This window comes from Camellia sinensis, chromosome 2, assembly GCF_055761805.1.
Source record: "Camellia sinensis isolate YWXY chromosome 2, ASM5576180v1, whole genome shotgun sequence".
Classification (NCBI taxonomy): Eukaryota; Viridiplantae; Streptophyta; class Magnoliopsida; order Ericales; family Theaceae; genus Camellia; species Camellia sinensis.
In genome coordinates this window covers 66,523,082-66,542,575 of record NC_138962.1, presented here as the reverse complement: position 1 = coordinate 66,542,575, position 19,494 = coordinate 66,523,082, and the positions used below count along the sequence as shown (strand labels likewise).

At 32.0% G+C, this 19,494-nt stretch overlaps 1 protein-coding gene across 1 annotated transcript; it reads left to right on the top strand.

The window, feature by feature from the left end:
• Window positions 1-1,412: 1,412 nt before the first annotated feature.
• On the top strand, window positions 1,413-2,578 carry LOC114281737 (uncharacterized). The gene is made up of 2 exons (XM_082910544.1): window positions 1,413-1,909; window positions 1,991-2,578. The coding sequence occupies exons 1-2, from the start codon at window positions 1,541-1,543 to the stop codon at window positions 2,576-2,578; spliced, it is 957 nt and encodes a 318-aa protein (XP_082766670.1). The 5' UTR covers window positions 1,413-1,540.
• Window positions 2,579-19,494: the final 16,916 nt, after the last annotated feature.

Sequence of the window (19,494 nt, the reverse complement as noted above, 5' to 3'; positions counted from 1 at the left end):
GCAGCTTTGGGATTTCATGGCAGCTGAGATCAATTTGATGGCAGCTTCAATGGCAACAAATTGATCTCAAATTTTTGTAGAGCTACCATGGTGGTTTTTTTTTTTCCTGAAACGACAAATCTATTTTGCAGATCTTTTGCAAAATTTTCGAAATCTGTTCTGCAGAAATCTCTCTCTTTTTTTTTGGTTGTAGATCTGTGCTACAAATCTATTTTTTTTTTGGAACCAGAAATCTGTTCTGCTTTGGGAAAACCTAATCTGTAGGACCTTAGAAGGAGCCCTGATTAACCTGTGCCATAGCCATTGCTGAACATGAAATCAGATTGTTGTCAAGACTTGAGCATCAGAACTGAAAATATATTTATTGTTACAATGAGAGTTAACATTCTGTCTGTTACAATGAGAGTTGAGCATAAAAAGTGACATTTTTTATTTTCATGTTTGTATTGGTGGGTTTTGCTTGAAACTGAATTGGGTTTTGGGGAAATATAAGTCAAATAATTGGTTTTGCTTGAAACTGAATTGGGTTTTGTGTCTCATCATCAGGCAAAAAGATCTTCTTCAATGCCATTTTTCTTAGATGAATTGGACATGACATGTTGAACACTTTCCCTATAAATAATCACTTGATTGAGGGATGGAATAGTTCCAGCATACGCCTGTCTGGCTCTACTTTGGCATATCATCGTATCTATTTCATCTACCCTTAAAATGTTCAAAAGAACTTGTGTTATCCCATTGCAGGGAAGATGGTGTTGTGATTTGCTGTCAAAGTATATTTGTAGTACGTATTTCACATACGGCAAAGTCAGCACTATCTTCATTACTCCTGAGGTTGATTATCTTTGTGGATTGTTTTGATTGTTAGCTAGGACCTAGTTGTTGACTTTGATAATTCATCAATTGAAATGTTTGTCATCCTTATGATAAGCCATTGTCACGTCCTTGTTGGGATTTTCAAAACTGGTCAACTTGTAATTACTTGACTGCATAACACACTTTGATAGTTTCAGTTAGATTAAAGTTGAATGTCACTCTAGATTCTTTATTCACTCTAGAATAGGCCACTCTAGATTCTTTATCCAATAGTTTCTTAGGCCACTCTAGATTCAAACCTTGGTGAGGCAAATGTATTTTTTTCATAAATTTATTTGACTTATATTTACAGAATGCTAGTAATCTATACATTTATTTGACTTATATTTTTTGACTTAAGTGCTATTTTTTAACAGAATGCTAGTAAGTGCTATTGTTTGACTTAAGTGCTATTTTTTCACTTAAGTGCTACTTTTAACAGAATGCTACTACTCTAGTAATCTATACATTTATTTGATTTTAACAGAATGCTATTTTTTTTACTTATATGCTAGTAAACTCATATTTTCATTCATTTGACTTATTTGCTAGAAATCTTCAAAATCTGCTATACCAACCCACAGGATATTTAAACTACTTTTTATTCTTCAATGTCTCTTCATTTTATTTGACTTATATTTTTTTGAAATTTGTTTACCTATGAATAAATGTAAATATTTAGGTAATGGCGTCAATAATACACTATGATCTCCCCATTGATGATGATGATGTTGTTGAAGTTGGTAGAGGAAACAGTGGTTCATGGCCTCAGGCAAATGAGGCTCTTTTCATTACCCTCATAGATGAGGAGGTGAAAACCAAGAATAGTAAAATAACTGGAACATTCACTAGACAAGCTTGGAACAGGTTGAGAGATCAAATGAACGCAAAAACCCAATACAAGTATAACGCACACCAGCTTCGGAACAAATACAATCAGCTGCGTATTATGTTCAACAAATTTACATCATTACTGAAGCATACTGGTGTTGGTTGGGATAGCCAGCGACTTACTATCACTGCACCGGATGACGTTTGGGAAGCCCTTTACAAGGTTTAATTAACTTTTTGCATTTTCTTTACTACATTTAATTGGAGAATTGTTCATGTTAACTTGAAATTCATTGATTTGTAGGTTAATACCCATGCAAAGAGGTTTAGGAAGAAAGGGATGGTTTACTACCATGAGTTGTCTCGTATCTTAGGAGACACATCCGCCACTGGAAAACTAGCTTTTCCTTCTACCAAATCACCTTCTGAAAGTAGTGCCAGTTCTGATCCTGAATTTAAGGTAAAGAATGAGGAGTTAGATGCATTGCAAATTGATAGTGATAATGACAATGGAGATGGCCAAGGCAAGGGCAAGGGCAAGAGCAAAATTGGAGGTAAAAAGAGTAAGAAGAGGAGCTCTTTTCAAGCTAATATTTTTGAAGCACTCAAAGAAATGAGTGAAAATAGCAAGAGGATGGTGGACCTAATGGAAAAGCGTTTCACAAGTGCTTCAGTTACTAATGTTGGCGATGACAGTGGTTCAATTGAAGGTGGCTCTACTCCATCACGTTCATTACTGAAAGAGTGCATGGCACTATTACATGGTATGAAGGAAATTCCTGCTGCTGCTTTCACTAAAGCTGTAAACAAGCTTGCATCGAATCCCATAATAAGGGAGGTATTTGTTGATATGCCTGCTAGTAGGATGAGGGATTGGGTGCTTAATCTTTGAGAGAGTGCAGATTAGTGTGGTATGTGTTTGTGTTGTTTAATTTATTTGGTAGTTTATTGTGGAAACAGACTTATTATGGAAGTTTATATTTGGTACTGTAACTGTTGTATTGTTGGATAATCTTTTGTGCTGTAACAGAATTAGTGTATTCTGTGAACAAGCTTGTATTGTTGGATAATATTTGGTGCTGTAACAAATTTGGTGTTGTAACTGTTGTATTGTAGTTTTTATTTTATGTTTTTAATATTTGTTTCAGGATAATTTATTATGAAAACAGAGTTAGGTGTATTCTACTGGTGTTTTTAATATTGTACTGCAAAGAGATGGACAGATGGGTAGATATCAAATTGAGTAAATGGTATGCAGGCTTTCCATTATTGATATAATATTGTACTGGTATGCAGGCTCTTTTTATTATGGTAGTTTATGGTTAGTTGAAGTATTGAATGCTCTTTCTCCTATATAATGTTTGTTAGTAGTATACTCTTTTTACTGCATTGTCAACATTGCATAGGAAGTATTGTCAACATTGTATCACTGCATTCTCAACACTGCATTGCAAGGTATGTATGATCTTCTTCTATATAAAATTCTTATGTCACTGTATTGTCAACATTGTTTTTTCCATGATACTGTTCTGTTCTAATCAATGTGTCTGGATTTCCCCAAATTTTGAAGTCATATGAAACATCACTACATGTGGGTTTCTGGCATGAATTATTTTGAAGTCATATGAAACATCTGGTCCAAATTTGAAGTCATATGAAACATCACTAGATGTGGGTTATTTTAATTTGGAACAATTTGGTACTTTACTTGTGAATAAAGCCAAGTCTCTCTGACTATGAGGCCTAAATAGGGAGGTTTGATGAACCTTTTGTGTGTGTGTGTGTGCGCGCGTAAATTACCTATTTGATGAAATGCCCCAATGAAAGGGCATTGATTTGAGTTCCTTTGCTGAAATTTTGGAGCTTCTAACGGGTGAATTTGAGATTGACATAGAGATGAGATACCCACTTCATAGATTGAAAAGCAATTTGCAAAAAAGATGACTATATGGAGTATGTGTGCATGGGGATGACTGAATTTAATGTTTCTCTTTATTTCGGTCTACAACATAAATAAAGAAAATGTGGTATAGTCATACAATAAAGAAAGAGACTAGAAACTTTGGCTTTAAAAGTCTCCACTATTTTTTTTTGTTATGATTTAAAATAATCTTACCATACGCATGATCGCCAATTTACTATTTGTTTTGTTATGATTTAAAATAATCTTACCATACGCATGATCGCCAATTCTATGAGACATTTTTTAAAAGGTGTATATCATATGTTTGATTATAATGTAAATTGATCTTGATCTTGATCTTGATTTATTTTTTTATCATTTTTTGTTGTAATAATAAATTGGAGCCAACATTTGAATTGGACATCACTAGGAACATTACTAGATGTGGGTTATTTTAATTATTTTTAAGTGATATGAAATTAAAATATATGGAGCCAACATTTGAATTGGACTAAACAAAATGGTTACCAAACTGAAAAAAACTCAATGAAAGAAAAAATTATTGTGTGACCATTATTTCATGTATTTTCATTATCACTAATACTTTTGTTTTTAAGGGGTCAGCACAATATCACAGTGATATATATGGAGCCGATGCATGCTCTTGATTTGAGTTTTGACTCAGACAGTGATGATGAAAATATACAATTTCTTGTGTGTGTAGCACTACATGAGTATTGTAATACTGACCTTCAACCTAGACCATGCCGAACGTCCATATTACAAGGACATGACTACGTATTAGAAATATTGAATGGCCATGAAAGAAGATCCAAGGAAAATTTTAGAATGGAACCAGATGTATTTATTAATTTGTGCGAGGCACTTAAGGTATATGGTAAACTGGAACACTCACGTTATCTGACTGTCCAAGAGCAAGTTTGTATATTTTTGCTAACAATTGGTCATAACGAACGAAATCGTGTTGTCCAAGAGCGATTCCAACATTCTGGCCAGACCATCTCCAAATACTTCAACCGAGTCTTGAAGGCAGTGTGTAGGCTTGGTAAACAAGTTATAAGGCCTCCAGATTTTGATGAGGTGCCTGCAGAAATTCGACATAATCCACGCTTCTATCCTTTTTTTAAGGTAATCACTAACAGAATATTTGAAATATAAATTTTAGTAAAATATCCTGCATTATTAAAATCATTTGTCAAATAGGATTGTGTTGGAGCAATTGATGGTACCCACATATCTGCAAGGGTGCCAGCATCAGAGCAAATACCATATCGGGGTAAGCATACAGTTACAACGCAAAATATAATGTGTGTTTGCTCATTTGATATGCGATTTACGTATGTATTGGCCGGTTTGGAGGGCATTGCAAATGATTCAAGAGTGTTCATTGAAACCGTACATGATCCAACAAATTTATTTCCAATGCCACCAACAGGTACGTATTATATGACATTTTGTTAATTTATAATGAATATTCTTTTGTCAACCCATAATAATAGATACATACATGTTGAACAGATAAATACTATGTTGTCGACTCGGGTTATACAAATATGCCAGGCTTTTTATCGCCATACCGTGGTGAGAGGTACCATCTAAATGAGTTTCGTAATCAAAGGCGACAACCAAGAAACAAGAAGCAAATGTTCAATTACCGACACTCCTCACTGCGCAATGTGATTGAGAGATGCTTTGGTGTCTTGAAGGCTCGCTTTCCAATTTTGAGAGACATGCCTCCGTATTCAACTAAGACGCAGAGATACATCCCCATTGCATGTTGTACAATACACAACTGGATAAGGACACATTCTCAAAATGACACATTGTTCGCTGAATGGGCCAATCCAGATCGTATCGTTGAAGATGATGGGCCTAGTAGAGGTGGTAGTAGTAGCTCGACACATGCAGGAAGTAGTTCTCAGCAACCAATTGACTTAGACATTAGTCAACCTCAATTACGTCACATGTCTGATGTAAGGAATCAAATTGCTGGTCAAATTTGGGAATCTCTCAGAAACAATTGAAATATTATTTATGCGTATAATAGATTGTGGAAGATGTTTTTTTTATGGTTTGTGGAAGAATTGAGATGTTATTATTATGGTTTGTAAGTTGTTATGAACATTATGGTTTATTATGGTTATTAAATTTATCTATGGTTGGTATTGTATCAATATGATTATTATGGATAATGTGTATGATCCCATTGTCAAAAAAAATTTAAATTTTTTTTTTAAAATTAAAAAAATTAAAAAAAAAATTAGGCCTTAACAAACATGTTTTTTAGTTTATGTTTTCAAAAATTTTCAAACATTTTGTCCAAACCAAATGTGTTTATTATTTATGTTTTTCTAGAAATAAACAAAAACCAGTTTATAAAATTCTTGTAAACATAAACCAAAAACGTAAACGTTACCAAACGCTACCTAAATGTTTGATCCAACGGTGCCCGAATAATTATCTGAAAATTGAAATTTTTTTATTTTTTTGTTTTGTACTTAATTTTTTTAATATTTTCAATATTTTTTTAAGTTTTTAGATACACTTAATATAAATATAATTAAAAAATATAGTAATATTTGTGAAAAAAAAATCTTTAAAAATTTTGTTAAATGATAAATTTTTTATAAAACTATAAAAATTCATTCTTGTGTATTTATTATTTTTATAAATATTTTACCTTTTAGATATACCTAAAAAGGTAAAAAAAAAAATTGAAATATTAAAAAAATTACTAAAAATAAAAAATACGAAAAATAAAAATTCAATTTTTTTTAAATAAATTTGAAAAATTAGAACCAAATAAGGTGATTGGTATTTTTCCTTTTTCACCTTTTTTCAAAAAAAAAAAATATATTTTTAAAAGTTTAAAAAAATTAAAAAATTAAATAAATAACTATTTTACACATTATAACAAAATAAAGTTTAAAATTTTAATTTTATCACTTTAAATTTAAATTTAAATTTTATTTATTTATTTTTATTTTTAATTTAAATTATATTTTTATTTTTATTAAATAAAATTAATTATAAATATATGAATATATTTTAATTATTAAACTTGTATGAAACTCTCAAACCAAACCACAGAGAGGTACCAAACTCCCATTGGATTACCAATGAAGGTGGTGGCATACTGGAAAAGGCATCTCTCTCCACAGGCATGATTCATATTTAAATCTTGGAAGAGCGAAATTCGTTGCTTCACAGATGGCTCTCTTCGAAGATATCGCCATAAACTCCGCTTGATACTTGATCTCGTCTGTAGCATATGGTTGAGCTTCATTGATGTCTCGGTGATGAGTCATTTCTTATAGGTTAGGTAAAATCATGCCGTCAACCGATTATTCCGAGACCTATGCCCACAAATACAATGATGACACCTCATGATATCATTTTTTTAAGTTAAAAAAAAAATCCCATTAGATTGAGGCCTAATAATAAGTACTTTTTATTGTGATTGATATGGTGATTGTGATTAAAAAAATATTTAATTAGGTTTTAAGTGATATTTAATCATAATTTAAAGGGAAAATTAGTCTAACATCCCTCTCTAACTTTTGATAGTAGGAAAGGTCCACAATATTATATTTTGTAGTTTAAGATCCTTCACCACAAACCCACTCAACTCTCTCTCAAAATCGAGCGTGATCGGAATAATCCGAATGTGGTGAAGCCACAACTTTAGTAGTGTCAGTTAGGGTTTGAGAGTTTTGTGTAGAATGTGAATTTTGGTTCGAAACCAAGACTTTCAATACAAAGCATCGTCAATCGATACTGATTTTGATGGATTAAGTGTTAATGTGAACCGTGAAGTTGATGATATTGTAATTGGACCGAGAGATTCCAAGTTGATGATATTATAATTGAACTGAGAGATTCGAAGGTCTTTTTACGGCAATGAAGGTGTTTGTGGACTTGAATTCAATAAGTCCTTTGAAAAAATGCACATAATAATATGCTTCTCTCTCTCTCTCTCTCTCTCTCTCTCTATAACTTTTACCCTTGAAGTGAAAGTGAGAGAGAGTGAAGACTCGCGTTGGTTAGATCCGAGATCAACTTCCTTGTCTTCCTCGTCTTCCTCGTCTCTCTGCAAATATATATATATATATATACATATAATGGGTTTTGAGATCCTATGTGTGAAATGAGTAATGAGAACCGTGAATATAGAGAGAAGCATAAATGTGTCAATTTTCTCTAGTTTGGTCATTGTCTCAAGAAATAGCTCAATTTTCTCTAGTTTAGTCATTGTGTCAATTTTCTTAGGTTTTGAACACTATGAAATTTCTATGGTTAGGTCAGAACACATAAAAATTTGCGAGCAAACTTTTTAATAATTTCTCTATGTCTAGGGAAATTTCAAAATTATTTGAAGATAATGTCTCAAGAAATTGATTTTCTCTATGTTTAGGGAGAAGTCCACAATATATTTTTTTGTAGTATAAGGTCCTTAGGTCCATCACTAGTAATTACAGACATCAAATTTATTCTAAACCCACTATATTTCTCTCTCACCATCATCATCCTCTCTATTTCTCTGTATAGCAAAGCAAAATCAAAGCAACAATAGCTCTATAGATGGACAAAGATTTAGACCCTCTGACCGAAAGTGAGATATTCTGTGATTTCTTTGTTCTAGTGGAGTTGATTTCGAGTTGTTCTTGGTTCTTTGTTTGTTGATTTTGATTTGATTTGTGTAAGGAGTTCGATTTTGCATTAGGTTTTTTATTTCGATTTGTGGTTCACATTAGGTTTTTTTATTTTAATTTGTGATTTGGAGATCGTGTTTTTTTAATTTTGTTGAGATTTTTGTTTTTGAAATATTATTTGAGTTGATTTCAAGTTGATTTCGAGTTGATTTCTTATTGTAGAGTTGATTTCGAGTTGATTTGCAGTAGACGTGTTCGTTATTCAGTGATTTCGAGTTGATTTGGCCAAAGAAAATCACATGGGGAGTATGTGATTGGCCAAAGAAAATCAACAAATTTCTTTGGCCATCACACAGAGAAATTTAGTCAAATCTTTTAAAATGCTCACTGTAAATGTAGAGAAATCCCATGACAGAGAAAATCAACATTCCAGAGAAAATTATACATATCAATTTCAAGTTGATTTGCAGCAGAGGTGTTCGTTGTTTATTGATTTTGAGTTGATTTGGCTAGAGAAAATTACAAGTGAGAGTGTGGCCAAAGAAAATTAATATGACAGAGGAAAGAAAACCAAATTTCTTTGGTCATCACACAAAAAATTATCCCAATATTTCAAAATGTTCATTGTAAAGGCAAAGAAATCAGATGACAAAGAAAATCAACATACCAGAGAAAATTACATACACACAGCTAGCTTGAAAAAGAAACTCACATGAGGAGTAGTAAGTAAATTCTAAAGAAAATTAACAAGCACAAGGGGAATTCCAGAGAAATTTCATATCTCAAAGGCATATTTTAATGCTAGAGAAATTGCAGAGAAAATCAACATGCCAAATAAATTTCATTTTTACAAATTTCTCTAGCTATCGCACACAAATCTGAAAGTTTAATTTGGTCTGAGAAATTTCAAATGTGAGAGAAAATTTCACACATACACAACTGCCAAAGTTATGTCATATATATATATATATATATATATATATATTTGTTCATATGAGTTTGTTATTGTACTCAATTTGATTACTCCAATGGATAAACTCAGATGCAAGCATAAATTTGAGTAAAAGCATTTTCAATTCTTAATATCTTTTTGTGTATGTATTTGTTGAAGGTTGCTTGAAATTTCTTTGTGAAAAGACAATTTTCTCTGATTTTGTTAAAATATAGAGAAAATTATGAGCAAATCAGGTAAAATTAGTCAAATACACAGAGAAAATTGTGAGCAAATAAGAGAAAATTCAACCCCAGAAAAATTTCAAAACATAGAAAATCAAAGAAATTAAGCAAACTATAGAAATTTCAGTGTTTTGAAATTTCTCTAGATCAAAATTTCTCTGGAAAAATATTGAAGGATCTCAACCACTATGAAAAAATATTGTATACCCTTTATGCTATAAAATCTTAATATTAGGAACCTTAAAAAAAAATTTCTAGTTTAAAGTAGTCCCTTTTATTATAAATAAAATCAAAAGTGACTTAATTGGGATACAAAAGGATATCAAAACTATAAAATATGATAAATTGTATATTTTTACTTTATATCTTTTGTTGAAATGAATCATAAGTTGTACATGATATATCCAAAAATAGGTGTGTATTGTATAAACTCCCTCCTAGTTGGGGATTCAATTTACATTCAAAAATTATTACGTAGTCCTAATTTTTCAATAGACTCTGTTAAATTATTTAAGTTTTTATATTACTTTCAATACACTTTATAATTTTTTTTTTCTAACTTACCCCAACAAAATAATGAGAAAGTCATTATATTCAGACTTATAATGCCGACCAATATTGTTTGGTTTGGACTTTCAGATCGGAACAGGTTGAATATTCGCTTTTAAGTAAAAAAAAAACACACAAAAATAAAAAATTGTATCTTGATATTTATATTAATAAACCTTCTCTTTGATGGGTTGTTTCAAAAAATAGTCTTTATTATTATTATCATTCATTATTTGATTTTGTTCAAACTTTCTTCTATTTGGAAAGATAAGAAACAATAATGTTGATGATTAAGGTGAGTTTTGATGGGGCGGTTTGAAATTTTGTAGTGAGGAGAAAGAAAAGACAAAATAGTTGAAACTCGGAGAAGAAAATAAAGAATACATATATGTGATTAGGGTGTATCATGAGAAAAAAATAATATTTTATTTTAGTATTTAATATATGTTGTCTTTATTAGTAAATTTATATTACGATATAATAGCAATTAAAATTTCAAAATTTTAGTTGAGTATTCTTAATAATTTTTTAAGAAAATTGTCAATAAATCCACTATAGTAATTGCCTAAGGCTTAATGTCCAATGAATATTGTTTCTATCGATGAGATGTCTACTCTTTGTGAAATAGTTTGGTGAGAAGTCTTTTTGTTTATTTTCAAGAATATTTTGTTTTCAATTTTATCCCTTAATTTATCTGTTGATTTTTTTTTATTATCTGTTCAAATTGTTTTCTATCTATTCAAAATTTTCAACTACATTTTTTTATCTATTTAATATTGTAACTATCTGTTCAATTTTTATCCTTCATTTATTCAAAAAATTTATATCTATCTCTTCAAAATTTCCAGTTATCTGTTCAAAATTTTTTAGCTTTATTTTTTTACTTGTTCAATTTTTTAACTATTTGTTTAATTTTTTTAAATTTTTTTTCTATTTGTTGAAATACCTAGCCAAACTAGATTATATCTCTTGAAATACATAGTCAAATTAACCCTGTTGCAATACCAAACCTTTATCTATCCAAATTTTGAGGAGATTAAATGAGAGTGCAAAGTGTATCCTAGAGGTTTCTTGTGCCTTATATATGCTTGATTAAGAAGTTAATTAAGTTAGACTTACAAAAAATCAATTGGCATTAATTATCCTAACTAATTCGTTCCGAATCGAATTCTAATTAATCCTACCATAAATTTCTAAAAATCCTAAGGGTATGTTTGGTAACCATTTTATTTTCAGTTTACAGTTTATATTTACAAAAATTTAAAAAACTGTGCTAAAAACTCGTTTGGTAAAAAAGTTGGTTTATAATTCAGCTTCCCAATTTATAAATTTTACCCAAAAAACGGAAACAGAAAAAACCTGTTTTCGCTGATTTAATAAACTGGCACTGTAGCGGAAGTTACTGTACAGTAACTTAATTGTTGGCAACTTGACCCTGGTTCAAATCTCCGTAGCACCAATATTGAATTTATTTTGTCCAACGTTAATATCTCATCTTCCTCCACCTCATTCATATTGACTTGAACTTCACAGATCAGGTTAGTCTCTCTTCTCTCTCTCTCTCCCCTCTCTTCTCTCTCTGTCCCCCCTCTCTTTTCTGTGTCCATTGACCTTGCTCTTTGTGTTCACCGAGCTTCGATTTTTGTTTTCTTTTCTAAAACATTATGTTGCAAATATGCAGATCTTTGTAGATCTGTCAACAAATTGATCTCAGTTCTGTTTCTTGTCTCTCTCTTGCTATGGTTTGTAGGTTAATAGATCTGGCATGAAATCGATTAATGATGAGACAAAGGGTATGTTTGTTTGTTGACAGATCGATTTCATGTGCACTTAGGTCTCTTTCTTCTCTCTCTCTTCGATGGTAGCTTCGATTTCATGGTAGCTTTGGGATTTCATGGCAGCTGAGATCAATTTGATGGCAGCTTCGATAGCAACAAATTGATCTCAGATTTTTGTAGAGCTACCATAGTGATTTTTTTTTTTTTTTTTTTTCTGAAACGACAAATCTATTTTGCAGATCTTTTACAAAATTTCCGAACCACATCGATCTCACTTTCAGGTCAGTTTCTCTTTCATGGTTGGTTGTAGATCTGTGCTATATTTTGTAGATCTGTACTATGATTTGTTCTGCAGTTTTTTTTCCGAACCAGAAATCTGTTCTGCAAAAATCTCTTTTTTTTGTTGGTTGTAGATCTGTGCTACAAATCTATTTTTTTTCCGGAACCAGAAATCTGTTCTGCTTTGGGAAAACCTAATCTCACACATTGAGGGGAGTGATCTTGCGTGTCATCTTCCTTTAATAGAGCTTTAGTTCACTTTAGTATATCCTATATTCAAAAACATTATAACATATTATGATGTAACCACTAATGTTCACAACCCTTCATGTAAGATTCAGTTGGTTTTAGCTTCAATTGGAACATGAAATCAATTGTCCTAGAGCAAAATCAAACACTTTTAACAAATGCTAGTATGCTACTGGTGGAAAATTTGACTGTTAGTACACTTTGAACAGAATGCTAGTATACTTTGTATGGATGGGTATTTCAGTTTTTCAGATTTTCATGAAAAGCAAAACCCATCAAGTATACTTTGTATGTAGAGTAGTATTTCTAGTATAAACTGAATATGGTTAGATTAGTTTAGTGACTAGTTAGTTGAGTTAGATATATATATATATATATATATAAATATCATCTACTGTGTAACCTTATTCCTTTAATCAAGAATATACTTCTACATTTCTTCAAGCATATCTGGGTAATCTGAGAAATGTCACTTTTCAGGGACCTAATATGCACAAAATGAACCATAAAGTACAGCTATTATCCATTTTGTAGAATAGAATCGTGTCTGTTGAGAGTACAAATTGTATGACTTACGGTGACAATGCAGTTTTATGCCTGTGTTGAAGAGAATTAGCAGATGTAGGTTGAATTCAAACAAGAATGATAAGTTTTGCTGCCTTTTATACTTGAATGGGGATGGCAACAACCCTTGCCATTAAGCTGACCTGATCGGAGGAAACCTCACCCTGATTTAGAATATGTTCAAAGCCTCAAACCTAATCTGATTCAACTTCAAAATTGCTGGTCTAGACCTCATTTTAGTATCTTTCAACTTGTTTCTGTAGGACCTTGGAAGGAGCCCTAATTAACCTATGCCATAGCCATTGCTGAACATGAAATCAGATTGTTGTCAAGACTTGAGCATCAGAACTGAAAATATATTTATTGTTACAATAAGAGTTACTAACATTCTGTCTGTTACAATGAGAGTTGAGCATAAAAAGTGACATTTTTCAGATTTTCATGTTTGTATTGATGGGTTTTGCTTGAAACTGAATTGGGTTTTGGGGAGATTTCGAATATTTGACTGGTTCTATACTATTTTTTTGGTGGGAAAAAAAAAATACTCTGAAAAATGAAGGAAATGGGAGGGTGATATATTTTTTGCCTGGTGAGTTACAATGTTCATTGTATATATATATGATATGATATGTTCGCATATATGTATGTGTTTGGATTGGTTTTTTTCTTCAATTTCTGGTTTTTCTCAGTATTATGTGGTTGTGAGGGTCCAAGTTCTAATTTTTCATATTTTTGTTGATGGGTTTTGCTTGAAACTGTATTGGGTTTTGAGAGATTAGGAATATTTGACTGCTTCTGTACTATTTTTTTGGGGCCAAAAAAAAAAACTCTGAAAAATGATGGAAATTGGAGAGTGAGATCTTCTAGTTACTAGTTAAGAGCTTTAAGTGCATTGTCTGATGAGTTAAATGTTCATTGTATATATGTAGATGATATCTTTGCACATATGTATGTGCTTGGATTGGTTATCCTCTTCAATTTCTGGTTTTTTTCTCTTTCATGTGTTAGTATTATGTGGTTTTGAGGGTCCAATTTCAGATTTTCATATTTTCATTGATGGGTTTTGCTTGAAACTGAATTGGGTTTTGGGAGATTTCGAAAGCTTCGACTGCTAGTACACTTTTAACAGAAATGCTAGTAATCTATACATTTATTTGACTTATATTTTTTTACTTAAGTGCTATTTTTTAACAGAATGCTAGTAAGTGCTATTGTTTGACTTAAGTGCTATTTTTTCACTTAAGTGCTACTTTTAACAGAATGCTACTAATCGAGTAATCTATACATTTATTTGATTTTAACAGATTGCTATTTTTTGACTTATATGCTAGTAAACTCATATTTTCATTTATTTGACTTATTTGCTAGAAATCTTCAAAATCTGCTATACCAACCCACAGGATATTTAAACTGCTTTTTATTCTTCAATGTCTCTTCATTTTATTTGACTTACATTTTTTTGAAATTTGTTTATCTATGAATAAATGTAAATATTTAGGTAATGGCATCAACAATACACTATGATCTCCCCATTGATGATGATGATGTTGTTGAAGTTGGTAGAGGAAACAGTGATTCATGGCCTCGGGCAAATAAGGCACTTTTCATTACCCTCATGAATGAGGAGGTGAAAACCAAGAATAGTAAAATAACTAGAACATTCACTAAACAAGCTTGGAACAGGTTGAGAGATCAAATGAACGCAAAAACCCAATACCAGTATAACGCACACCAGCTTTGGAACAAATACAATCAACTATGTATTATGTTCAACAAATTTACATCATTACTGAAGCATACTGGTGTTGGTTGGGATAGCCAGCGACTTACTATCACTGCACCGGATGACATTTGGGAAGCCCTTACAAGGTTTAATTAACTTTTTGCATTTTCTTTACTACATTTAATTAGAGAATTCTTCATGTTAACTTGAAATTCATTGGTTTGTAGGTTAATACCCATACAAAGAGGTTTAGGAAGAAAGGGATGATTTACTACCATGAGTTGTCTCGTATTTTAGGAGACACATCCGCAACTGGTAAACTAGCTTTTCCTTCCACCAAATCACCTTCTGAAAGTAGTGCCAGTTCTAATCCTGAATTTAAGGTAAAGAATGAGGAGTTAGATGCATTGCAAATTGATAGTGATAATGATAATGGAGATGGCCAAGGCAAGGGCAAGAGGAAAATGGGAGGTAAAAAGAGTAAGAAGAGGAGCTATTTTCAAGCTAATATTTCTAAAGCACTCAAAGAAATGAGTGAAAATAGCAAGAAGAATGAGGACCTAATGGAAAAGCGTTTCACAAGTGCTCCAGTTACTAATGTTGGCGATGACAGTGGTTCAATTGAAGGTGGCTCTACTCCATCACGTTCATTACTGAAAGAGTGCATGGCACTATTGCATGGTATGGAGGAAATTCCTGCTAATGTTTACACTAAAGTTGTGAACAAGCTTGCATCAGATCCCATAATAAGGGAGGTATTTGTTGATATGCCTGCTAGTAGGATGAGGGATTGGGTCCTTAATCTTTGAAAGTTATTATGAGAGAGTGCTGCAGATTTAGTGTGGTATGTGTTTGTGTTGTTTAATTTATTTGGTAGTTTATTGTGGAAACAGACTTATTATGGAGTTTATATTTGGTACTGTAACTGTTGTATTGTTGGATAATATTTGGTGCTATAACAGACTTATTGTACTTTTTATTTTAACAGACTTACTGTATTCTGTGAACAAGCTTGTATTGTTGGATAATATTTGGTGCTGTAACAAATTTGGTGCTGTAACTGTTGTATTGTAGTTTTTATTTTATTTTATTTTATTTGTTTCAAAATAATTTATTATGGAAACAGAGTTAGGTGTATCCAACATGTTTTTAATATTGTACTGCAAAGAGATTGGTAGATGGGTAGATGGGTAGATATAAAATTGAAGGTGGTATGCAGGCTTTCCATTACTGATATAATATTGTACTGGTATGCAGGCTCTTTTTATTATGGTAGTTTATAGTTAGTTGAAGTATTGAATGCTCTTTCTCCTATATAATGTTTGTTAGTAGTATGCTCTTTTTACTGCATTGTCAACATTGCATAGGAAGCATTGTCAACATTGTATCACTGCATTGCAAGGTATGTATGATCTTCTTTTATACAAAATTCTTATGTCACTGTATTGTCAACATTGTTTTTTCCATTACCTGTTCGATGAAATGTGTCAATGTGTCTAGATTATTGATACTGTTCTGTTCTAGTCAATGTGTCTGGATTTCCCCAAATTTTGAAGTCATATGAAACATCACTAGATGTGGGTTTCTGGCATGAATTAAAATGATTGAACTGACATTGAATTGAAACAAAATGAGTCTTATTTACGTGCATGCATTTACTATGCACTGTGGATACATTATTGTTTGTCTACCTATATCCATTTTATTATATTGTTTATGCAATTGACACGAATATAACTTATGAATTGTATGCATTGAACGTGATGTGGATGCTCGGTTATGCATACTTGGCATACTGTTGAAATTGACACCCTAATAGGCATTGCCAAAATAATCAAAGCTGGGCAGAGTGTAGAGTTTGAGATGGATGACAAAAGTGCATTAGAGCAGAGAATTACCATTTTGTATTTTTGAGATGCCACTTTTTAAGCTGTAAAGTTTATTTTTGAGATTATAGTACTATTTGGTATGGTGTAGGTGCTTTAATGTACCTCATGGGCTTAAGTCCATAACTTGAACAAAAATACCCTCATCTCTAATCAAGACCTCCAATGTACTAGACCAATAAAACTACTTGGGCCTATACCTAAAAAAGAATCAATTGACTTTGTAGCATATGTCACCGCTCCCATATTTATTCTTTGGCTTGGGCACTATTGACAAGAGGAACAAAAGAATGAGCAAGAAAAAGGCACCAAAAATTATTTTAATTTTTGCGTAATTGATATGAAATTATTTTAATTATTTTAAAGTGATATGAAATTAAAATATATGGAGCCAACATTTGAATTGGACCAAACAAAATGGTTACCAAACTAAAAAAAATTCAATGAAAGAAAAAATTATTGTGTGACCATTATTTCATGTATTTTCATTATCACTAATACTTTTGTTTTTAAGGGGTCAACACAATATCACAGTGATATACATGGAGCCGATGCATGCTCTTGATTTGAGTTTTGACTCAAACAGTGATGATGAAAATATACAATTTCTGGTATGTGTAGCACTATATGAGTATTGTAATACTTACCTTCAACCTAGACCATGCTGAACGTCCATATTACAAGGACATGACTACGTATTAGAAATATTGAATGGCCATGAAAGAAGGTCCAAGGAAAATTTTAGAATGGAACCAGATGTATTTATTAATTTATGCGAGGCACTTAAGGTATATGGTAAACTAGAACACTCACGTTATTTGACTGTCCAAGAGCAAGTTTGTATATTTTTGCTAACAATTGGTCACAACGAATGAAATCGTGTTGTCCAAGAGCGATTCCAACATTCTGGCCAGACCATCTCCAAATACTTCAACCGAGTCTTGAAGGTAGTGTGTAGGCTTGGTAAACAAGTTATAAGGCCTCCAGATTTTGATGAGATGCCTGCAGAAATTCGACATAATCCACGCTTCTATCCTTTTTTTAAGGTAATCACTAACAGAATATTTGAAATATAAATTTTAGTAAAATATCCTGCATTATTAAAATCATTTGTCAAATAGGATTGTGTTGGAGCAATTGATGGTACCCACATATCTGCAAGGGTGCCAGCATCAGAGCAACTACCATATCAAGGTAAGCATACAGTTACAACGCAAAATGTAATGTGTGTTTGCTCATTTGATATGCGATTTACGTATGTATTGGCCGGTTGGGAGGGCACTGCAAATGATTCAAGAGTGTTCATTGAGACCGTACATGATCCACCAAATTTATTTCCAATGCCACCAACAGGTACATATTATATTGCATTTTGTTAATTTATAATGAATATTCTTTTGTCAACCCATAATAATAGATACATACATGTTGAACAGATAAATACTATGTTGTCGACTCGGGTTATACAAATATGCCTGACTTTTTATCGCCATACCGTGGTGAGAGGTACCATCTAAATGAGTTTCGTAATCAATGTCGACAACCAAGAAACAAGAAGCAAATGTTCAATTACCGACACTCCTCACTGCGCAATGCGATTGAGAGATGCTTCGGTGTCTTGAAGGCTCGTTTTCCAATTTTGAGAGACATGCCTTCGTATTCAACTAAGACGCAGAGATACATCCTCATTGCATGCTGTACAATACACAACTGGATAAGGACACATTCTCAAAGTGACACATTGTTCGCTAAATGGGCCAATCCAGATCGTATCGTTGAAGATGATGGGCCTGGTGGAGGTGGTAGTAGCAGCTCGACACATGCAGGAAGTAATTCTCAGCAACCAATTGACTTAGACATTAGTCAACCTCAATTATGTCACATGTCTGATGTAAGGAATCAAATTGCTGGTCAAATTTGGGAATCTCTCGGAAACAATTGAAATATTATTTATGCGTATAATAGATTGTGGAAGATTTTTTTTTATGGTTTGTGGAAGAATTGAGATTTTATTATTATGGTTTGTAAGTTGTTATGAACATTATGGTTTATTATGGTTATTAAATTTATCTATGGTTGGTATTGTATCAATATGATTATTATGGATAATGTGTATGATCCCATTGTCAAAAAAAAAAAAATTAAAAAAAAATTTAAAAAAATTTTAAAAAAAATTAGGCCTTAACAAACATGTTTTTTAGTTTATGTTTTCAAAAATTTTCAAACATTTTGTCTAAACCAAACTGGTTTATTATTTATGTTTTTCTAAAAATAAACAAAAACCGATTTATAAAATTTTTGTAAACATAAACAAAAAACGTAAACGTTACTAAACGCTACCTAAATAACACAAAAATGAAGTCAATTTCGTAATCAGATACCAATAAGGCATTCAATTCGCATAACAGAACAGAAATACAGACATATATTTCTATAATAGACAGATATAAACATAAATAACATATAATACATGTAATTAACACATGATTTTCTCTTATTTACTTATTAGGCTTCCTTAATATAGTCTAATAGTTAATCACAGGTTGGGGTTGTTACAATCTTTCCCCCTTATAGAGTTTGGTCCTCCAAACTCGAATTACCTTCGTTTTGGTAGAATATCGAATCCAAAGGGAACAAGCTAGGATATCTCTTTATCATATCCCTTTCCATTTCCCATGTTGCATACGTCCCTCTATGATTTTACCAATCCACTTTTACCAAGGAAATTTTTTTGTTCCTCAATCTTTTAATTCGATGATTCACAATTTGAATTGACATCTCTTCATATGTATAGTCATCCTTCAAAAGCACATATGTTGGCTCAATAACATATAACGGATCTCGTAGATAGTCCTGAAGCATGGATATGTGCAAGACATTATGCATATGTTCCATGATTGGCAGTAAGGCCACCCCGATACGTCACTGGATTGATTTTCTCAATGATTTCATATGGCCCAACATATCTCAGTGCCAATTTGCCTTTTCACTCCAAATCGTGTTTGCACTTTCATAGGAGTTACTTTAA